Source organism: Pteropus alecto, unplaced genomic scaffold (assembly GCF_000325575.1).
Source record: "Pteropus alecto unplaced genomic scaffold, ASM32557v1 scaffold339, whole genome shotgun sequence".
In the NCBI taxonomy this organism is placed as follows: Eukaryota; Metazoa; Chordata; class Mammalia; order Chiroptera; family Pteropodidae; genus Pteropus; species Pteropus alecto.
This window is the reverse complement of record NW_006442509.1, coordinates 1,512,009-1,535,491: the sequence shown is the minus strand read 5'-3', so window position 1 is coordinate 1,535,491 and position 23,483 is coordinate 1,512,009. Positions and strand designations below refer to the sequence as shown.

The window sequence follows — 23,483 nt, the reverse complement described above, 5'->3', positions numbered from 1 at the left end:
CCTAGAAATGAAAACACAGCGTTTCCAGAGATGAAAACAGAAAAGTGGGCGACCTAGAATATAAGGCAGAAGCAAGAGAAGGGACAGTGACAGAGCAGAAAATGTGCTTGGCCCTGGACAACCTCTACGACTCGTTTCCACCACGCCACCGCTGGCGGCTAAATGTCCCCCAAAATTCACATGGGGGACCCTACCCCACAACGTGATGGTGTCGGGAGGTGGGGCCTCTGGCCGGTGGCCAGGTGACGAGGACAGAGCCCCCGTGCTGGGGTTGGCGCCGTTCTGAGGCCCTCTGGGAGCACCCCGGCCCTTCTGCGCAAGGAGACACAGCAGGAAGAGCCTCTGTGCCCGGGCAGCCCCCTCGCCAGAAGCCACCGCGCCAGCGCCCGACGCTGCACTTCCAGCCTCCGGGACTGCAGCAGTGTTCACTGTTTACACGCCGCCCAGCCCGTGTTTCGTCACAGAAGCTAGACGAAGACGAGACAACGTGCCCAGGTGTCCTAGCTTCTAAAGGAAGCAAAGAAAAGCACGCAGGACAGACGGCGGCGCCCTGAAGCACCAGCAGGAGGCAGAGCTGACTTTCCCCGCAACTGGAAAGGTGGACACTGCTCGTCAGGCCCCAGAGCAGGGCCGGGGCTGCCCCCAGGGGAGCCGTGGCGAGGGTGGGGCAAGGAAACCGGGCACCTTCTGTGTGCTGGCGCGTGCTGAGTCCCAAGCCAAGAACATACAACTGTGTGTCAAGGGGAGAAGGGACAGTGATCCCGTGAGAAGTTAAGGCAGAGCTAACTAAGTGAAAATGAAAGCAAACCCAGAGGAGCCCAGAGAAAGCATGAGATTTTCCTGGTGACAAAACAAAGCAAAGGAAAGACCGGTCTGGGTCCGAGAGAGGGCTCCCGGTCTGTCCCTTCCAGGCCCAGCTCCTGCCTCTGCCCAGGCACCGCAGGCACCCAGGCGGGCCAGGCCTCTCTGCAGGGTGGTCACTGCCTCAGGAGGGCCATGGGGACCAGCCCATGGGGTACAGGGCCCCAGGGGATGCACAGAGGCCGTGGTGGGAGAGCCAGCCCAGATGAGGCACAGCCACCCAGGTCTCGGGCAGCTAAGACAGACTGGTCCATGGCCAGAGCCATGAGCAGCTCGGGTGGCCCCGCGCCTCTGTCTCCCCCAGGTCCCACAGCCAGGATGAGGAGCGGGCACTGAAAGTACCAGTGCTCAAGCGACATGCCCGGGTTGATGGACAGGGTGTGGCCTGGCCGCCCAGCAGAGAAACCTGGGCCAGGTGGTGACAGTGGTAACGTGCATAAGGGCCTTGCACAAGATGGGCCTGTCCCACTGGGCAGTGCCACCCCTAAGGGGTTCCAGGACAGAAACAGGTGATCGCATGAGAAATAGTGACAAATCCCAGACTTAATGAAAAGCAATGGCCCTTAGAACAGGATGGGTATGGGAAACCAACCGAGACACATTACAGCGACATATAAGAGCCTCAAGACAAAGAGGGTTCTAAAAACACCCGCAAAGCAGCAAGAGAAAGACAGCTCGGCAGAAGCATTACATGCGAGAAAACGGTGGGTCATGGCTTCCGGTTTTAAAGGAAGAGAAATCAGATCTGGAACCTTCCAGCCCCAACCTCATCCCCAAAATGGCGATTTCAGGCATCAGATCTTGGAGTTTTCCTTCTCTGACAGTGTCGAGCCAAAGAGAAAACCATCTATGACTTCCTGACGTCCGATGGCGATGCGCACAACACGAAGACACGGTGCTCACGCACGCGCACACACACAGGCCAAAGCCTCACTCCCCCTTCATGCTGGGGGACAGCTTTGGTGTGGGGGAGCAAGCGACACTGACCGGGCACAGGAGCAGACAGGGAAGACACGGGGCACGGAGCAAAGGCGGTCACAGTGAGGTGGGGCGGAGCCACTCACAGGAAGCGCAAGGACCAGGCCACACAGCCCTGGGCGCCGTGGGACAACCTGGCTACACAGCAAAGGGGACGCCCACAGGCGAGCGCGCACAAAGCTGTCGGGGTAACGTCCGTGAGGCGCTGGAGGGTGGAAACTGATACACAGAGAATGTTAACATTTTTAACATCAAAATTTATGTCAAAAAATGGAAAACGGCCCAAGAGACTCACACGTGTACACGAACAATGAAAGAGCCGAGTGAAAAGACGAGATCTGGGAGTGACTACGAACACAGCCGAAACACCGCGCGCGGCTGGATGCCCAGAGCTGGGTGCGAACCAGTCTCTGCTGAACAGGGCCACCGGCCTGTGGGACCTGAACGTCTAGGAGCCCAAGGTCGCTGGGGCTCGCAGACCTGGCAGGGCAAAGCGCCACCCAGGGCACAGGCAAGTGAAAACGGTTGTCCATGAACGAGAAAATAAAAAAGAACAAAGAGTTTGGTGGAGAAAACATGAATTTCTGAATGGGTGACAGAGTCCCAGAAACGGCCAAGGCTCCGCCACAGAGCACAGGCGTGGCCGGCAGCCACGACGGCAGGCGTCCCAGGCACCCGCCACGGGGACACACAGGTGGGGAAAGCTGAGGTCACACAGGGCTGCTCCTCACTGCTGAGGACACCCACCTGCAAAGTCAGCGTGTTGCGCTTCCCACGTAATTTTCGTTTAGAATATTCTAAAGCCTGAGACGCCTAAGAACCTAAAACTAACGGCTGCTCCCACTGAAGCCGCGGCCTCTCCTCGTGCAGGGCCGCGTCAGGGGCGTCTGTCATTTCGTTTCTAAGCCACCCCCACTTTTCCCGGGCTCCGGTGCTTCAGCAGTTTCCCAGAGACCGAGTACCAGGGTGACAGGCAGGCGCTCCTGTGACCAGCACCACAGAGCAGGGCTCCCTCAGAAAGGCACCCCGCAGCCCCTCCTCCTCCTCTCCTGGAACACGCACCCCCGCCAGCCTCCTACCGGCTTCCCGCGCCTGGGCCTCTGCGGCCGCCGCATCCTTCTGGTGCCACAGGCCCGCGTTCTCCTCCTCCAGCTCTGCCTGCTGCCGGGTCGCGCGCTGCAGCTGCTGGCTCAGGCTCTCCAGCTGGACCACAAGGTCCCGTTCGGCTGCCTCCTTCTGGCCCAGCACCTCCTGCAGGCCGGCCTTCTCCACCTTGAACCCCTCGATAACGCCTGGGGACACAGGACAACACCGCTGCCAAGGGTGTGCCCAGCCCCAGCAGACGTCAGCCCCAGGGAGGCGCTGGAGCCGCCAGACACGGCGACACCCATGAGCAACGGCACGGACACCCCCGCCTCCCCTACGTACACGCGCACTGTGAGCTCCAGATGGCAGGGGCCGTCATAGAAGGGACTTCTGGGGGCACCCACTGCCCGTCACCACGTCACCCTCTGAGGTCATCGGCTCAAACAGCAGTAGGAAATACGTGCCAGGACCGGACCTCTCCACGGGCCTTATGTGGCGACCCTGACAGCCCCCAGAACCAGCGCGGTTCCTCCCAAAGGCGATTCGTTCCACTGAAGAAAGTCACTGACGCCTGCACGCCCCAGCACGGCTGTGCCCCTGCCCCTGGCCTGTGTGCACGTCCCTGCCCGAGCCCGCCCAGCCTGCCGGCCGCTCACCTTCCGCCTTGTGTAGCTCCAGCGTCAGCCGCGTCCTGGCCACGCTCTCCTCCTCCAGGCGCTCCAGCAGCGCCCGGTGCTCCCGGACGACCTGCGCCACCTCCTCATCCTTACAGCTGAACTCCTTCTCCAAACGAGCGTGGATCTGACGTGCCTCCTCCAACTGCCAAGGTGCGTTTGAAAACGGGGACCGCACGTTACACGCCATCAAAGTGTAGTTAACACCCACAGAATTCTACTTGCTTAGAATCTCAGCAGAAACACAAATATGCCACGTGAAACGACAGTTTGATGTTTGGCATTATCTTAGTTACTAAAAAGACTTGCTCGTTCGACAGACTCCGCGAGAAACGACTCCGCGTCTGCAGTGGCTCACAGGCTTACGCAGTCGTGCACCACCGATCCACGTGTCTGCACGGCAACACCACGAGACAGGTGGCAGGAAGCCAACCACGGAGGGCCTGACACCAGGGGAGGGGCAGGCTGCCAGCTCCGCAGGTGGAGAGGAGATGGTGAGGGCCGCGGGCTGGGAGGAAGGGCCCTCGGGGCTAGATGCTGCACCAGGCAAAAACCCCGATGCTACTCCGTCACCGACAGTCTTCAAAGGCCTCCCTTGTCACCCCCACCTCCCAGCTCAGCCCTGGGGCCTTCGCTGCACAGACAACTGGCCTGGCCGGGGCCTCCTTGCCTCCCTGTGTGCTTGATGCAACTCAGCCACTAAGCTAGCTCTGCCTTGGAAACAGCCCCCAAGTCCACCTCTTCTTGTGCCTGCTCTGGGCCACCGCCCACAGCCTGGCCCCTAGGGACGCCTGCCCCCGCCACCGCTGACCCCAGCCTGAAGAGGACCCACAGTCCCCTTCTGCCACTGCCTGCCCGCCTCCCACAAGGCTCTGCTCCCCACCCCATACACCGGCCCTGCTTTCCCCGCATGCGCCCATGCCCCTTCCTGCCGTGGGGACGGTGGCCGGCCTGAGGAACACACTCCCAGGGGGTGGACTTCTAGGGAAGGAGACACAGGGACAGCCAGCGTGGGCCCACAACAGACCAGTGCACCTGCTCAAACACGAGGCTGGGGCCACGGCCTAGCGAGACCTGCAGGCACCAGAAGCCCACACGAGGGTGCATGTCCACTGAACGACACTGGAAGGCCAATCAAAACCCCTGATACCTGTCAGCGCCCAAAGCCATCGGTCCGGGAGAGAGGAGGTGCCGGGGGGACAAGAAAGGGCAGAGTCTGCCTGGGGGCGTGGGAAGGGCGGCAGGTGAGGCTGCCGGCCCTGAGCCCGAAACTTCAGAAACGGCTCTCTGCCACCTCCACCGCCCGCCCCACGGCCTCCTGACCGAACAGAAGGCCCTGCCACAGTTAACAACTCCCTTCGCCACGGGTTCCCCCCAGACACGTGCCGAATGTGGACGTGAAACCAGGCATGAAGAGTCAAAATGGGCACTAACAACGCGCAGGGCTTCCTTCGTGGCAAGGCCGCCTCCTCAGGAACTGTGGGTTAGAAAAGGGTCCTGCCCGAGAACACATGCAGAAGAGGACATCACTGGTGGTGACATGGGGGGAGGGTACCAGAATCAAGTCCTGACCCCAAATGCCCAGCACATAAGGGAGCACGTTGGCCCCTGGGGCTGGGTGAGATCCCAGTGCCAAGTGGAGACGGGCTGGCCCACCAGCGTGCTGACCTGCCACACGTCCCCGTCCCCGTCTGCGAGGCGGGGACGTACGGCGGCGCCGGGCACAGGGCTACAAGGGGCCGCGGCTCACCTGGCGAGCCGAGTCAAGGACCATATCCAGGAGGCTGTCCACCGCCAGGCCGAGGCTCCGGTAGACACCCCGGACCGGCTCCTCACACTCCAGCGCGCGCTCGGGGCTCAGGAGGAAGCTCTCGCGCACGTGGCTGCTGACCTCGGCCACGGAGGACAGCTCGGAGCACGCAGGCAGGGTCGCATCCAGCTCGGGTAGGGCCCCGTCGGGCCCAGGCCACAGCTCATCCGCTGCTGGTGCTGCAAGGGGGCGCATGCATGAGGCTGCGGCACCGCGGGGCAGCAGGGCGGGCCACGGTCAGGGCTCGGCACGTGTCCCCCAGTCACCTGTGGTCAAGGCCGGGTCCCCCAGCCTTGCGTCGGGCGGGTGCTCGTCCTCTAGGCAGAGCCCTACGCGCTCACCAATCCGGCTCCTCAGGGCGACGGCAGCCTGCAGAGTCTCCCCAAACAAGCCCAGCAGCCTCCGCAGGGCGTCCTGCAGCGCCATCCTGGGACAGAAGCACGGCGGGCAGTGCCATCAGCCGGGCCCCAGGCCACCAGCCATGACAGCACAGTTCGGCCAGCAACTCTGCCAATGTGGACAGGCCATGTCTCCAGCTGCTGGCCCAGCTTTTAAAACATGCCAGACCATCATTCACACATGCTTCTCAGGCTCTGCCATCAGCCGACCGGCACAGGGCACAGCTGCACCCGGAACCATCCACAGCTTCCCTGACCTCGGGACCCTGTCCTTGGGAATACATCTGTTCGAGATCAGCCGCTGCGCTGCCCGAAGCCCTCGGGCCACGGACTTCAGTGTGGTCTGCTCCCCGTCTCTGGCTGCAGTTGCCAGCCCAGCCCTTCTGCAGGATTCAAGTGTCCGGTCACAGCGACCCACTGGGACGAGGCTATGGGCCAAGCACTGTGGCTGGGAAACCAGCAGACAAGCTGACTGTGTTCCCACACCTGCCAGATGTTGGGGCCCACCCAGCCCGGGCCCCGTGCAGGCACTGCTCCCAGCGTGGGGACACCACTGGGAAAAATGCATGAAAAGCTATGCCTTGGGAGCCGCGACAACAGGAAGGGACCCCGGCGGGCTGCACAAAGCGCGCAGACCCGGGCTGTGGCGGCCCAGGTCCCGCAGGTGGCTGTGCGGACATGGGGAGGGCGTGGGGGTTGGCGTGTGGGCAAGGTGAGGACGAGAATGCAGATGATGGGTTGGGGAGGGCAGGTATTAGCTCCACTGAGAGAAAATGCTGGCAGATCCCTCGAAGCCGACCCCGCCACCCCACTTCCCCCACACCCCGTCCAGCACACTTGTGGGTGCCTGCAGCTGCTCGCCTGGCTGCACACAACTCCAGACACCTGGGGTCATCTGCTCTGCCACGTCCCTCCCGCCTGCGGAGCTGGTAACTACACAGCCTGTCACACTCCGGCCTTAGAGACTCAGGGTGACCAAGGAGTCGGCACCAAGCCACAGGCAGCTACACACAGGTGCTGGCAAAGCGCGTATGTCTGTACAGACGCAGCGCCACGGGAGAATGCGGGCCTGCTCCAGGCCCGCTGCTGCCTGGTCTCCCAGGACCCTGGGGGGCAGGACAGGGCAAGTGGACAAGAGCCCGGCCAGGGACTAGCTGGCAGGCACAGCAGGGACAGACGGGACAGACGGGCCCAGGGAAAGGCTGCCCGCGAGCAGGGTGCTGGGCAACTGCTCAAAGATGGGACCCCTGACGGAACGGCCCCTGACACACCCTAGACCTACAGGAAGGAGAACAAACTGAGACGCGTGGGGACCGCCTGTGTGGCGTCACAGCAGGACGGCTGGGACGGGGGTGTGGGTGCCTGGGCGTCACTTAGCACTTCTGTCGACGTCTATGACCCTTTTACGTGGCAAGACAGGTGCAGCACGGGGCCCACCCCCAAGACACCGTGCACCTGGGCGGCGGCAACAGAGGCGGTGCCACTGACCTCTGGCCGTGTGACAGGTCCACGTCCGACCTGAGCATCGCGATGAGGTTCGTGCCCTCCTGGTTCTCCCTGTCGCGCCTCCGCTGCAGCGTCTCCAGTTCCAAATCGCGCCCTTCCACCTCGCGGCGCAAGGACAGGATCTTCTTTTTTGGGAAAAATCGCTACAGCTTGAAAACCCGCTTCCATCTGGAACCTTCACCATAACGCTCATCATCCCGCTTAATAAAACCACAGCAGAAGACAAGCACGGGGCGGACTCGAGACGACTACTGCTCATCGGGTTTCGCACCCTCATTCACCCACAAAGTGGCACACAGAACCTCCCAGGCAAGCGGGCCCGCCGCCAGCGCGGAGCCGGGGCAGATTCACCAGCGCCCACGCTCACAACCACCGCTCAGAACAAAGTCCCTCTCCCGGCCCTGCAGGGTGAAATGCAGGTGCCAGGCACGCGAGGATCCCTCGTACACATTCCTCTGTCAAGACAAAAAGTCCATGACCGCAGTGTCTCAGAGGGCTGCTCCCAGGGCTGCCTGAGCAGGCTCTCTTATCGTGCCACTTAGACAAGGGACAAGTGTGTCTTCCCAGCAGCAGAGCGCCTGAGCCCTAACGCCAGGGTTCTCCCCCGAGCCCATCACCCACCACAGCTGTACGTCAGGTCACGTCCAGTTGAACGATGGAACGTGGGCGTCTCCCCCACGTGGGACCAAAGAACAGAGGACACAGCAGACTGTTACACGTCCAGTCTCACACCTCACGGGGGGACAACCAGACGCCGCCGGCTGCAGGGCAGCAGCGCACTGATAGGCCCATGGCCAGCCCGGCGGGAGGAGCCCAAGTGCAGATGGAGAAGCCGTGTGGGGACAGTGCCACGCTGCCACAGACATCTCTTCATCCAAGAGTGGTTTGGGGGGGTGGAGAAAATGGACAAGGGGACACCAGTGCAGGGCCCATGAAACGGGTCAGGAACACGGGCCGCAGGAAAAAGGGCAGGATTCCGAAACCAGCTCATGGCAGGGAACCGCGCGGGCTGCACAGTCTCAGCGCTGTGCCCGCAGGGAGGGCACGAAAGAACAAGGACCCTACGGACAGACCACCGGGTACGCCGGGCCGACGTGCGGAAGCTGGGAAAATGGACGGAAGTGGAATCGATAGAGAGCTCCAAGTGTCAAGATGGCAAAGAATGACCCAAAAATGAACACGAGAGCCAGAAGATGCGCGTGTGCACGTGCACCACGTGCCCCCCTCACGAGGACCTGTGTCCAGACTGCGTGACACTGGCTGAGCCCCAGCGGCTGCAGTGTGGACAGTGGGTGGCGGTCAGTGGATGCTGGACGCCCTGGGCCTCGCTGCATTGACTCCAGCAGCAGCCAAGGTTGACCTTCAGGGTGGCCACACCCATGACTGGCCACCAAGCCACACGCAGGCCACCACGGTGGCCAGTTCCACTCAGAGAGCCTGCAGAACAGCAGTCTCTCCTCTGCCTATGTACCCCCAACCCCAAGAGCACACGGCAAGAGGGGAGACCCAACGTGACCGAGAAGGGACGGGCGAGTGAACGCCTTAGAAACTGACTAGAGGACCAGGAATAGAAACAGTTCTATTAACTTTCAAAATTCAACTGTTACTTCAAAATGTCCCACCCTCAGGGAGCACAGGGCCCCGCCAGCTCCTCCACCCCACCTCCTCGTCTTCAACGCTCTTCTCAGTCTCAAAAGCACATACATAAAAGGAACTGCAAACTGTCGTTCTCTGGAGCATCTGGGATCTTGCTCCCTGGCAACTGTCACCAGTTTGGGCTCACACAAACTCCTGTAAAATTTTCTACAGGTCTGAACATTGTTACATCAGTGTCCAAACAACAGGATTGTATTCGACCTTTAAAAGGAAGGACGTTCTGACACACGCTACGACCCAGATGGACCTGAGGACATCAGGCTGCCTGAAATAAGCCATACACAGAAGGGTAAATGCTGTGGTTCCCCCTGCAGGAGGTCCCTGGAGGAGTCACATCCAGACTCAGACAGGAGACGGAGGTGATAGGGCTGAGTGCTGAACGGGGACAGAGGTCAGTTCTGCAGCAGGGTGGAGGTCCCGCACACTGTGAGTGTGGTGACCGTGGCTGACTGTGCCCTTGGCCGTGGTCTGGTGGAACGTTCCCCATCGTGCACGGCAGCGCACACCCGGGGTGACAGGGAAGGCGCGGCGCACACACCTGCAGGATCTGGGCGTCCTTCTCCTGAAGCTGCAGAGACGCCAGCTCGCTCTCCGCGGGGCGGGCAGACGGAGCCTGCGCGCTCGCCGGCCTAGGCCGCTCCTTCCGCTCACGCAAGGCGCCTTGCTTCTCGCTGTGAGACTCGCCCTGCGCAGAAACACAAGAGAGGACAAAACTGCCATGAAGGTTTGCGGCTGTGCTTGTCCCGTTTCTCTGCCGTTCACGAGGATTTAGCTCATCCAGCAAACGTTTACTGAGCCCACACTCTGTGCCCAGAGGGGTGATGGAGAGGCCGCGGGGGGGACACGCAGGCAGTGCGCCTGCCCCGCCACGTAGCGGGAAACGCTGGCTGCCTTTCCCCACCAGCGTGGTGCCGACTGGATGTGGCCAGCGTCTCCCTGAAGAATCTGCACCCCGACTCTGCTGTGGTGCAGCGACAGGTTCACAAACAGGTGCGCAGCCCGAAGGCTGCATGTCCTGGGCCACCGGACCCCCTGGGGCAGGTCTGGCGGGACACCAGTTTCCACCATGATTAAGGGCCTCTAGGGAACAGAAGACACGCTATTCCTTAGTGTTCTTGCATCTCGGGACAGAGTGGAGTCTCAGAGGCTGTGAAGGTCACTGTGACACTGGAGGACAGGCCACGTGCAGAAGAGTGCAGACACACTCTGGGAATCCAACCAGAGCTGCAGTTTTAAAGTCGTCTACTGTCCGGCACTTGGGTCTTGGGGACAGCGGGCTTGCGTCGCAGCCTGTGTGTGTTGTCCTTTTCACCTGGTCTGTGACCACAGCAGTAATGCTCACACAGCCCAGTTCCCTACAGTCGGGAACCACGAGGGCTCAGGAAGCCGGCCGCCCCCCGATGCCGGCCGCTGCGGGCCCTCGAGGGCTACGCTGTCAGTGAGGGGCAGTCCCGCCCCCGCAGGGCACCACCACTGCCACCTCTGCCACCTCTGCCCTTCAGCCCAGACGTGTTTACCGTGCATCATGCAACGTCTGTTCCCTCACCCTCCCTGTCCAGCACAGCTCTCTCCTATGACCAATCGTCCTCTGGGATCCAACGCGTAAATCTGACGTTGCACGTCTTGTGCACGGCTATCCCAAAGGGCCTGACTTTGTGTGCCCTGTGTGTCAGTGGTGAACCCTGGCACAGAACGTACAAAGGAAAGGCTACAGACAGCGCAGCCCGCTCTCCGAGTGGCACGCCAACTAAAACACCAAGTGACCCTTGAACGATGAAAAAAAAAAGCAAGTCCCCATCATCAGGGTGTCATGACCATTAAAATCCAAGACGTTTACAAATCTAAGTTCCTTTGGTTTTAAATGACAAAGTCTATTTCTTTCTAAATAAGAAAAGTTAATTACGTTCACCTGATGAATTAAACTCTATTAACGAAATAAACTTCTTTCTTTTCAAAAAAACCACAGAGAAAGAACTTTCAGAATGACAAAAAGGATGCCTGAAAAGCCAGCCCTCTGTGAAAGCACTCTAGAGAACACAGGCAAAAACCGTCACCCCAAAGCGCTCACTGAAAACGAGGCTGGGTCTCCGTCGGAGCAGCCAGCTTTGGGGTACCTGAACCTGCCCTGACCCCATCACTCCAGTCTCGGGGACAGCCTTCCAAACAGCGGCCCAGCGGCCACGGTGGGCGGGGGCGCTCTCCCAAAGTGCCACCCCAGCGACTGTCACCAACCAACCCATCGGCAGCTCACTGAAAAGCCCCGCTCTCAAAGTCGGCAGTTATTTGAGCTGAGGCAGAGGGCGCTGTGCCAGCAAGCCCACTCCAGGTCACCTGTCGGAAACGATGGCAGCAAGCGCTCGACTCGACCAAATGTTCCAGAACTGTGCTCCAGCTGCAGAATTTGTGAATGGACCACCGCAACGTACAGTAAAAGGGTGATGCGTGTGGTACGTGAATTACCCCCCAACAAAGCTGCCATCAAGAACCACAACCCATGTGTGATGAGAACGGTCCTGAGGTGTGGTGTGTCCAGTCACCCCGCAGACTGAAGCCAAAAGGGCCGTGCGGTGCCCACAGCAGGCTCCCCGAAGCACAGCAAGAGAATGCCGTTTCTCAGCTTGAAGACGCTGTGATCACGTCTTAGCAGAAAAGGTTCTAACCAGCCCGTTTAGATACAAAAGTGAATGGAAAATGCTGCCTAGAAAAATCTGTTTCTAAGACAGAACAGTCCATGCTTCACTTGCACACGGCAAAGCCCATTGTCGAGACAGCTCCTCGCCGAGTGGGCACCTTGAGCCGTGTGTTCTGCAGCTCAGCCAGGATGCTGAGCACTGGGCCTCACGCCCCAGCGAGAAGGGACACGGTCGGCTGGAGTTCTGCCCTCACACGCCGGTATGCGGCGGGCCCCGAGGTCCCCCTCTCCCCGTTTCCCCCGTGACGGCGACCAGGCCAGGTAACGCTCACAGGGAAGCTCGGCTGCTGCTTGCAGGCTCCGGCCCTGGTTTCCTATGGAGTGGCAGATGGCCTGCAGGGCCAACTCTGCTCACGCCTCCCACAGCTGGAGCCCAGCGTGGGTCGGCACGGGCGTCCCCCAGATGTCCCCGCAGTTCTGAGTCGGGACACACGGTGGTCTACACAGCACTGAGACGGCCTTGCTTGCACCACAGGAGCCCTCACGGCTAAGAGGGGAGCCACAGTCGTGAGGGTCACCAGGGACGCTAGCCCAGTCGTGAAACCCACAAGTGCCCGTGAGCATAAGAAAAAAACCCTCAGCGCCAGCAGGCACCCCAGGCCGCAGGGCCTTGGCCAAGGGACGAGGCCGCAGTTGTCCCCCCAAATGCACCCCCATGGAACGCTTCCCACCCCCATGGAGGACACAGGAAAGCGAAACAACGTGGCCGAGCCGCAGGAGGCCCACGGCCCCAGCCACAGCAGTTGGCTCTCGGGGCACTGGTGCCAGGTGCCGACTGCTAACTGCGTGCCCCGTGCCCCTAACACCCTGCTCAGGAGGCAGGGCCACGTGTGTGGTCCTCGGGGAACTCTGGAGCCGCAGACCACCTTCCTCAGGCCTGACCCTGCCATGGGAGCCCAATGGATGAAACACCGCAAAGCAGCCCTGAGGGAGGGCAGGGCCCAGGGCGCCCCACGCCCACACGCAACATGAAGGCTGCACCCCCAGCGTCCAGCACTGCCCAGTGGGCCAGCTGCCTCTCTCCAGCCACGAGGTCCTTCTGGGCCTCTGTGTCACTGCCTGCCAACAGAGAGGACAGAGGACACATACCACACGGAACCCCGGCTCAGAAGCCAAGGCCCTTACTCGTCTGTCCACGGCCTCAGGGCAGCTGGCAGCTGAGTACATCCTCATGTCTTAGCCTTCGTGTGGCTTCTGGGGGGCTCTTAAGGCAGCTGACAGGGACGCACGAAGTCTCACACGACAGCCCTAGGAGGCAGGAGAGCGGCTAATGTGAAGGCCCCGCCCCGGTGCGCTGTAGGCAAGAGGAAGTCGCTCTAGCTTCCCTGTGAGGGGCAGTGGGGACACCGCGTGCCTGTCTTGCTCAGGGCGTGCCCGGCCTGCAGTGCAACCCGTGGAAGCACACCACGACGGAGCCGAAGGCCAAACGTGGCCGTGTTCTGCAGCAGGACAGCCCCGGGACATGCGCAGGGGCTGGCGGGGCAGTCTTGCGGCTGTGCAGCCCCAGCCCACCCCCAGCAGGGGGGCGGCCACAGACTTTGGGGGCTCAGTGTCCTGGTGGCTATAGACATGTGGCAGGAGTGCAGATCCTCAGGCCTCGCCCTGATGTGACTGAACAGGGTCAAAGGGAGGCTGACCCCCATGCCTCCCCGCGCATAAGGCTTCTCACAGACAACCATGTCTATTTCCAGCCTCGAGTAAAACTCCGCTTCATGTGCCATGATCTAACGCGAAGGTCAGTATAAAAAAAGATTTTTAAAAGGTCATTCTTAGGTTTTTCTAAAAACCCACAAAATTACAGGGACAATGTCACATACATACATCCACCATTAAGAAAACTCCGTAGATACCACAACACAGCACAAAGAACACCAATGTAATAACAAACGTAAGTTCAACTGATACGTTAAAGACGTTCAAAATATGCCTAACTGACCAGAAATCCTCTTAATATTTGTAGAAACTATTATATAAAACAGATGTAGTTTTTGTTTTGTTTTTTTTACCAAGAGATGAAACTGCCCTGAGCAATCAGCACCGGTTACTCCTCTTTCCAGGCCCCCACCCGGGTCACCGCCCGAGGGAGGGGCCTTCACGGGGGCTCATCTCTAAGGGAAGGACACCAAGTTGATGCCTTCAAAGCACTGTCACAACTGCACTCCGAAGGGAGGGAACCCAAAGAGTGACCCAACCACCTCGCCCGTGCACGTTAAATAACTTCTGGCAAGTGACGCTGCTTTTCAAACAGGTGCAAAGATATTTGCGGCCCAGACAGAATCTGTTTGCAGAGGAAGAACAGCACGTCCCTGCTATTTTGGGGGACTATGATCCGAGCAGCCCAGGAAATGCCAGCAAATCTCTGCGTGACCCCCATCTGTAAGTGAAGCCTGAGGGACACCACCAGAGAGGGATGTGCCACCTACAGCGTCCGCACAAGGCCACAGCCTGAATCTGAGCATGTATGCAAGCATGTCAGCACGTGTGCATGCATGTCGGCGTGTATGCAGGGAGCGGGGAACACGTCAGACACCCCAGAAAACAGTAGAAACAGCCTGCGCAAACGAGGCCCGGCGTGGGTCCCAACTTCAGCCACCAGAGTGGCAGGAAGTGGGGCTGGGTGTGGACGGAACAAGGAGGTGACAGTCCATCTCTAGACCAGACGGGCTGTGCTGTCTGCAGAGGAAAAAGGTCTGACCTGGCAGAGGCGGACACTGAGGTGTGCACAGTGGACACGCATCGGCGTCCAGTGTCTGTTCACGTAATGGCGGTGGGGAGTGCTCACACTCCACGGTTGGCATATGCCCGCCAGGTGGCCAGAAACACGGCCTGCTAAACTGCTCCATCTCTGTTGTGTTAGTTTCCTCCAATGGACCGTGAGAGCAAGGGGTGAGAGCAAGGGCGGAAGCAGCACGCCCCGCCTCCCCATGAGCAGCGCTGTTTTCCGTAAAATCAGCTGAGCAGAAAAAGTGACGCAGACAGCTTGGGACACTCACAGCCGGGGGCAGCGCACAGCGATAACGGGCCTGCACAGGGCAGCACCGCACCAGGTGTGTGCAGACCGCGTCAGCGCAGGAGGAAGCCGCTAGGCCGAGAACACAGGTGACGTGTGGCTTTAGAAAACACGTGGCTCTCTGTGTTGCCAACAGACAGAACGGGTAGCAGGGCCCAGGCAGCTCCGCGGGATGATGGCAGGTCAGAAGGTGCCACGGAGAGAAAGTGACAGAGGCCAGCCCTCAGGGAAGGTGGCACCCAGCAGACACCCACAGTGCATAAGCAGGTCCCGGGCAACAGCACCTCAGGACGGGGGACAGCTGTGCACCCCGGGGCGCTGCCCTACCTGGATGTGCTACCCTGCAAACTACAGCAGGGCGTCCACCCTGCTCCTCTCCCAGGGCCGGGCGCATGGGAACTGCCAGCACCCACCGTTGTGGGCCCTTTGGCAACCATGGGCGGCTGGACGGGCCAACTGCTCGTCCTTCACACCCTCTGCTCTGCCGCCCTCTGGAGAAGCAGCTGCGTCACCCACAAAGGCCCCTCAGCACTGTGACTTGAACTGGGGAACAGAGAGGGTGCTGAAGGTGACAGTGAGGGGACCTCAGGGAAGACTGAGGTGACACTGAGGCTGAGGGACCCTGAGGAGACAGTGAGGCCACTGGAGGCTGCGGCGATGCCGAAGAGGTTGTGGGGCTCAGGGAACACGGGCTCCGCCCTCGTGACAAGATCCGCATGGGGACGTCACGAAGGGCAGACTGCGATGCCAGCAAGGGTGCGCTCTTCCTGGCTGTGAGCGCGGTCACCTGGCTGCCTCTCTAGGCTGCCTGAGCGTACGGTATCCTGGGGGGTCCCTCCTCTGTCCTCTGCGCCCTTCAAACGTGGAACCCCACCGAGTGGCCACATTCAGGGTGACTCAGAGTCCAAGGACCGAACAACAACAGAAAAGCCAGACCGCAGACGCCCCCCGCCCCGACGGAGGAGGAGCCCTGTCCTCAGGCTCCACTCAGGTCCTAACTGCCCCTGAGGGCCCTTCCTAGAAGCGGCAGGTTAGATGCCACCGTCAGGACTCGGCGACCACACACACGCCGGGAGCCCCGGGCCTGGTCCCGAGGTCGGAGACGGGGAGCAGCCCCGCAGAACGGCACTGTTGGAAGCTGGCCTCTGGGGGCCCTGCACGTGTGCCCCGGGGGAGGCACCATGTACACCCTGCCCTCTCACCCCCGCGGGACCGGGCGGCGCAGAGATGCACGTGTCCCCAGCAGTGGGGAACGGCCTCGCTACCCAGCACAGGACGCAGGATGCACCCCAGGGGTTTCGCAAGCCTATGAGGACAGAGCACGATGACCTGGTGCACAGCACCAGCACAAGGGGAGCCCCTGCTGGTCAAATGCCACCCTGCCCCGATGAAAGGGAACCGAGGCCCAGGGCCAGTCCCCACCTCCAGGCCCCCACAGCAGCCTCGCGCTCCAGAGGCTCCGCCTGCTCCATCGGACGCGGCCTCAAGAACGACCACGCAGGCTGCCACGCGGCTCACGCAGAGCCCCACACACAAGCTTTGGCCACTGAGGCAGCAGCCCTGTGTGTGCCGGCCCCCCAGAGCAGAGCTACGGTGACATGTCCTGTGCGCAGAGCGCCTGCCCTGTACCCTTCCGGCTCCCTGCAGTGAGGCCGCCACCGCAGCCTGCAGGTCCAGCCCCCCATGCCCCTCCCAGTGCCACTGTTGACATCCGGCAGCTTACCGTGCGACCCTCGCACAGTGCCACAGCGCCTCAGAATGAGCAGGGCTGCCACCGTCCCTGCACAGGGTAGCACCTGGCAGTCCGGCCCAGGGCCTGGCACACCCACCTGGCCCGCACGCTGGATGGAGCAGCCCATCCACTGAGAGGACGTTAAACCTCCAGTGACTTCAGTTTTAGTCCAAGTGAACATGTCCTATCCTAAAACGCAGGTGCCCCAGGAGTGCAGGGAAGGGGGGCGGTGGCTCCGGACACTGGGGCCATCTTCAGAAACACCCTTCCGTTTAAATGTAGAGCACCTGCCAAAGGGACAGTCAGTGCTCCCAGAACAGGACGGAGGGTTTCACGTCGTGAATCCCAACAAGGGAACCAAGGCGGCGAGGGCCAGTGCAGTCAGGGAGCGACACGACCCTCACCCTCCACCCACTGCACCGGGAGCTCCATCACTGTGGACACCAAGGCGGCGAGGGCCAGTGCAGTCGGGGAGCGACACGACCCTCACCCTCCACCCACTGCACCGGGAGCTCCATCACTGTGGACAGTGGCAGCACGTGGAACACACCCATGGACACACGCAGCGCACACTGGGACAGGCAGCTACAGGCAGGGGCCTGTCCTGACAGCGGGAAGGGCCTGGCCCTCACCTGGTGAGCCCTGCGAGGCTCAGCTCTCGGGCAGCCCTTCGTGGACTGAAGCTCCCCGTCACACTCCCGCTGGAGTGTCTCCAATTCTCGCGTCAAAACCGCGTGGTGACAAGAACACTTTTGTGGCAGCTGCTCCTCCAGCTCCGCTCGCAGCTGCTCCAAGGCCCGCCTGTGCTCATCACGCAGGGCCTGAACTTCAGACAGGTGACGGGACTCCACAGCGTCCAGGCTTGATAAGTGTCTCGTCTCCAGGGCCTGGATGTCAGCAGCATGTTTTGCCTGCAGCTCAGCCACACGAGTGTCAGAAAGAGCCCGCTGCTCTCTCTCGAACGCAGCCTTCAGCTCCCGCACGTCGGCCTGGTGCCTGGCCTCGAGGTCCGTCCTCAGGGACACAATGTGCTGCTGGTGTCTGTCCTGCAGGAGCTGGAGCTCGCTGGCGTGCTTCTCCCGGGCCTCCCGCAGGAAGGCGTCTTGCTCCGCAGCAAATTTCTCACTGATTTCTTTCCGTTGTTCTAAAAACCTGCGATGACACGTGTGATGAGCACAGAGCGCAAACACGCAGTCGTAAAAGCAGCAACCTACTCGCACTTCCTACAGGAAGCCACTTCTGCTGGCAAGATCGTCATTCGTGGGTTTGTATCCTTACTCCTTCTCCCTTTGCCGCACACAGCTGAGAGGCCAGAACCCAGGTGTCTGCAGCACGGCCTGAAGTAAAGGACACGAGACCCACAGCAAGCAACCACACACTTCCGACAGGCACGACACAAAGGAGACGTGACTGTGACTCTCGACCAGGAAGTGGCAGTAAGCCCTCAAAGAGCATTCAAAAGGGTTCACAAACACTCTTCAGGGATGAATTAGGGACGTGAATATAAAGAGCCATGGGGGGCGCTGGTGGGCGGAGGCAGAAGCAGGAGACGCAGTGTTATGGAAGCACCCGGAGCCCCACTACCCGGGGGAGCTGGATCCTCGACTGGCGTAGGTTCCGTGCATGCCTGGGTGAGCAGGAGCTATGACAAGCTACACATGCCAGCAGTTCCCCAGGGACTGCAGGGCTGTTCCCACTGCCGCCCCACCTAACCACACAGGAGCACCAAGGCTTCGTGCCCACGTGGCAGGTGGGGTCGAGCGCAAGCTCTCAGACCCCAGAGCAGAAGCCCCTGCACCTCACTCGTGGGCACACAGGAAAAGGCCAAAGCCACTGCATGTCCGAAGACCCCAGACTCACAAACAGCCTGACCACAACGGCCCAGGCTGCAGAAAGTCAGCACGACAGAGGCTAAAGACCACATCGTGTTATAAATCTACTTAAAACTTCCAGGAAGTGTGTGTGTGTTTTAGAAAAAATATTTTCTTTTTTAAAAATCTGTTTGAGTTTTAAAAAACAGAAACACTAACGCGGATGAACTGCACGCCCTCATGCGGAACAGGCCCACAGCTCCGCCGTGGACATTCTGAGACGTGCGAGGTGCATGCACAGCGGTGTCCGTCAGAGGCGCGCGGGCGCCACGAGGGTCTGGACGCTGCTGCTGCCAGCTCATCTGCTGCCAGAGCTACGTGTCTCGTCTCGTCTCAGGGTAAAGACCAAGTGTCCCAGACTCAGGACATCGCTGGAGCCCACAGCACATCTTCCCAGGGACCCTGCCCGCCCCCTCGGCTAGGTCTCCTGAGCCAGATCTCGCGTGGGAACCTGGCAGACGCTCCACATGTGACACACGGCCGTGCAGCTGTCACCCACCTGTTCTGGGCCAGCATCAGCTGGAGGGCGCAGTCCTCCTGCAGGCGAAGCGTAGTGAGCTCCTGGTCCCGGTCTGTGAGGGCCAGGCTGCCACCCGGCTCCCGGCCGCACTGGCTGCACCGTGGAGACTCGTCCCCAGGGATCCCGAGCTCCAGCTGCCGCAGGCGGCCCTGCTGCTCCATCAGGGACCCCTCCAGGTCCAGGATCTGCGCCGCCTGCTGCTCCTGCAGTTGCCTCATCTCGGTCTCTCGGCGCGCGAGCCTGTCCATCACTGACTGCCTGTCCGCCTCGGCCTGCCGTCTCAGGCCCCAGGGCCTCAGGGACAGCTGCTCCTCCGCGTCTCTCTGCAGCGCCGCGCCGGTGGCTTCCCACTCCGCTTCTCGCTCTCGGGATTCTTGCTCCAGCAGCCGAATCTGCCCCTCCGCTTGCCTCAGCTCTTCCTGGTGACCGTCCACTGACTTGTGTTTCCCCTGCGGGCCATTTTATTTAAGAGGGAAGAAATCAAAGGGAGAGGTTATTGGCAGCAATGATCCAAACCCGTCTGCGAAGACGGGGACCTTCCGTGACACACAGCCACACGCTGACAGAGCGACAGGACTGTCACGTGACAGGACTCTAACATGACCAAACTCAGAACTCGCCGCTCGAGTGAAATGCATCCACGTGCGAGAATCAACTGCTCCCTAGGTACGGAGCCGGCCTGGACAAAACACACTGACCAGACACACGCGGGGGCAGCACACGCAGATGGCCCTGCAGGCCTTCTCTGCTGTGACGGGAAATGTCACGGGTCTTGTGTCGAGGAAACGACCGGCGACCCCAAGCACCTGAGGCCGCCACCAGCAAGGAAACAAGAGCAGCAGCCACGCCATGAGCTCAAGTCTCTGAACTTGAACAATTTATACTCCAGGATAAACGAGACCTTGAGCAAGAGGCTGATGAGCTAAAACTAATGCTTTTAAAGGTGTCTTGTGAAAAGGAAGATTAATCAGAAAGTTGATGGGAGGCAAATATCCTGGTTTTCAAGAAAAGGAAAGAAATTAGGTCAACAAACTACTGAACATCATCAAGAAGAACCGAAATAAAACCGAAACAGGCACGTGAGCCTGACTTCGCCAGAGGGCGTTGCTTCTGGTGCTGGCAGAGAAGGGCTAATCAGACCAGCCTTCCCAGAGAGGACTGCGGCCTCTGGATAAAGTGTGAGACACTGCACCTGAAGGCCCAGACAGCACCCACACGGCAGGGTACTGAGCAAGTCCCCGCCCGTGCTGCGCACAGGAACCCTGCAATCGTATGAGAGGGACAGAAGGTGAGAGGGGCTGCCCCTCAGGACAGAGCAGAGAGAGACGGCAACGTCTGGGATAAGCAAAACCCCAACCTCAGGCTGATCCCTGATCCACACGTGAGTGTGCAGACTCCACGAGAAGGCCGGCTAAGCCCCAAAGAACTGGACAGTGTGCTTCAGTTCAGCACGGAGAGGATGGAGAGTGGAGTCTGAATCCAGCCAAGGTAGCTGCCCGCTGAAACAGAAAACCAATACTCTTCAGCAGAACATAACAGAATCCAGGCTGTCCACAATGTCCAGGATCCAATCCAAAAATAACTGACATATAAGTAAACAGGGAATATGACCCAAGGTAAAAAGAAAATACACTAGTGAACAACTTCAAGATAACAGGAATGTTGAAACCAGCAAAGGGTTTAAAGTAGCTATCATAACTGTACTTGTGAACATGAAAGAAAGTATGTTCACAATGAATAAAAGAATAGGAAATCATGGCAGAAAATACAGAAACGATTAAAAAACAAATGGAAAGTTTAGAATTGAAAAACACGATATCTGAAATTTAAAAGTTCAATAAAGGAACTTAAAAGCAAATTCCAGGCTGCAAAAGAGTCAATCAACTAGAATTTCAACAGAATCTAACCAATGAGAAGGGGAAAAGATTAGAAAACAAAATGAACAGAATCTCAGGAACCAAAAGATAGTGTCCAAGCGAGTGGGGTCCTAAAAGGAAAGGGGAGAGTGGAGCAGAAACAAAAACTGAAGAAAAGACGTGGCAAAATTTCCTAATTTGGTGAAAAACGTAAACGTACAGAATTTCCTGAAAATTATTAAAAGACCACCGTTTTACTAGCACTGTCATTAAAGAGGGGAAGGTGAGGTCAGCCTAGTGCAAGTGTTTTTTAAGGTAACTATGTTTTCTGAGGATCTCTGTGTCCTCCTCTAAAATATCTGCAATCAAGTTTACGTACTAATTTTTAGAATTTCACGGGAGAAAAAATGTTGCAAAAAATCACAGGTAGGCCCACCATAGTAAAATGACTAAGAACAAACCAAAGGAAAAAGCCTTTGAAGGAGACAAAGAACGTGACACATGACACTCAGGGAAACACCGATTTGAGCGATACTTGACTTCTCACCAGAAACAACGAAGCCAGAGGGAACATCTCTAAATCCTGACCAAAGCCACCACCCAGCCTTCCGTATGCGCCAGGAACAGTGGAGAACGAAGGTGAAATTAGTCTCCCAGCTCAGAGAACGCGCTAAGGGCTCTTCGGGCTGGAGGGAACCGTACCAGCCGTCAACTCAGATTGTCGGGGAGGAACAAAAAGCACTGTGAATGGCAACTGTGAGACTACTTTCCCTTAATTTCACTCAAGTGCATGACACCATAGAGTGTACAACACAGGCAGATTTAATGCAATTGAAAGTTATGGCATAAAAAAATGAACAGAAAACGGTAAACACCTGTGCAGTTATAAGCTCACACATTGTATGTTAACGGCCTAATGTAACCTCTAAGTCCACGCCAGTGGGGCAGTGACCTCGTCACTCGGGGTCCCCACAGGCACTCTATGGCTGCATGGTCGACCGCCTGGGGGTTCGGGACACCACCGGAGCTCTGGGGGACAAGGCCTGAAGGTGGCCGTGCCAAAGAGCCTGGCTCGAAACCCCACCTGTGTCCTCTAAGGACACCTGGCTGCACCCCCAGCCCTTGGCGACCAGTGGAAGGGGCAACGGGAGGCCACACCCTGGCCTCAGCTGGGGGAGGCTCGTCTGGACTGAGTGACACACTGACCAAGCCCACTCCTGGCCGTGCATGTGTGCGGGCTGACATCCCAACCAGCCAACAGGTGCTCCTAGGAGGTGGCAGTGGCGCCTCCCCACGAACTCCCAGCGCACCTTCTCCTGGCCCTCTTTCAGGCAGACCTCCCTCTGCAGCTTCTCGCACAAACGTCTGTTTTCTTCTTTCAAGAGATCGACTTCTGCCTTGAGCGTCGTCTGAAGCAGCGAGAGTTTAACCTTGTGCTCAGCTTCCAAAGCCAGGACCCTGGCCGCCACCACTGTGTCCACATCCACCGCCGTGTCCCCCCCGGCCCGCAGACACATGGGGGCGAGGTCTGCAACAGAGCAGGGGGCAGGGAGGACGGTCAGATGCGACCCGCAAGGACACCCACACCAACGGGGACAGGACCTTGCCTTAGAATGCCTCGGCCAGCAGACCTTCAGGTTCTGAAAAATCGTGCGAGCTGGATGTCAGGAGTGGACAGCCTGTGCCCGCACCACGCACACCGCCAGCTCCGGGGAGCCCGGGCCAAGACAGGCGCTCGTGTCAGGCGCCAGCGGGACCCTGGCCCTGCCCACTTTGCCTGCTCAGATCAAGAGGGATGCGGTGGCACCGTCCCTAGGGCTGTGCCCAGTGAGCACGCCGGGCGTCCAGGCGGCCCAGCCCTCGGCATCCGCGTGCTGCTTCGCACCTGCTCTCGGCAGCACCGCCACTGCCCATCCCCACCTACCACGCCTCTGGGATGCCCACGGCTTCTCCAACTGCTGCCTCCTGCTGCCCGGGCCCCTGTGATCCCCAGGGCTGCTGTGAGGCCAGGCCCTCTCCTGACACGTCCAGGCCCTGCCCCTTGACTCTGCGATCCCGCATGGGGACAGCAGGCTGGCCTGAGGCGCCTCCACACGACTTAGGCCGAGGCTCCCAACCTCCCACAAAACACTGTGAGCCGAGAGGCACTAACCTTGGCCAGGCTCTTCTGAGAGCCCCACACGCTGCTCCGACATCCAGATCTCCGCGAGGTCCCCCTCCTGCTGGGCTGCCACTTGGCACTGGGGGCTTTCCTCTAACATTGTGTGCGCATGCAGGCTGGCCTGGGGGGTGTTGCATGGAGAAGGCGTGTCCATGAGACTCTCTGCCTCCCTGGGGAGCCTCACAGGCTGCCCCCAATCTCACGCCCCAAGAGCGTGGGATCTGCCGAAGCACATGGCCTCAGCACAGGGCCCTGGCCACCCCCGGGAGCCCGACCACGACACTCCCGGAGCCGGACCCCCGCCCTCCCCTCCTCCGCTCACCCCCTTTCACTCATCCAAGGCCACGGGCGCCCAGGTTTCTGCGCCCACTCACCGAGCCACCTCACTCCCCCCGCCCTCCCTGACCTGCTGTGCGCAGCTCAGACACGGGGCCCAGCCAGCGTCCTCACATCAGTCAGTAGGAAAGCCCAACGCAGGCTTCGTCGCTTCCTGTCCCCGTGCAATGCCACCTGTGAACCCAGTTTCCTCAAAAATCACACACGAGTCACAGCAACCTAAATCTCGGGATTTCTGCCCCTGTGACAACAGAACACACCAAAGGGTCCCATTCCAACTGAAGAGTAAATCCAGCGAGTCCAACGTGAAAGTGACTCACCATTTGGAAAGAGCAA

At 59.7% G+C, this 23,483-nt stretch overlaps 1 protein-coding gene across 1 annotated transcript in view; it reads right to left on the bottom strand.

Annotated features, from left to right (window-relative positions):
• PCNT (pericentrin) overlaps positions 1-23,483 on the bottom strand; it is an 89,405-nt gene that overhangs the window by 43,460 nt on the left and 22,462 nt on the right. The window contains 10 exon segments of the mRNA XM_025040317.1: positions 2,919-3,131; positions 3,582-3,744; positions 5,350-5,588; positions 5,676-5,836; positions 7,296-7,438; positions 9,235-9,654; positions 17,036-17,555; positions 18,774-19,243; positions 21,961-22,178; positions 22,803-22,932. Of these exon segments, the coding sequence (XP_024896085.1) occupies positions 2,919-3,131; positions 3,582-3,744; positions 5,350-5,588; positions 5,676-5,836; positions 7,296-7,438; positions 9,235-9,654; positions 17,036-17,555; positions 18,774-19,243; positions 21,961-22,178; positions 22,803-22,932 (2,677 nt within the window).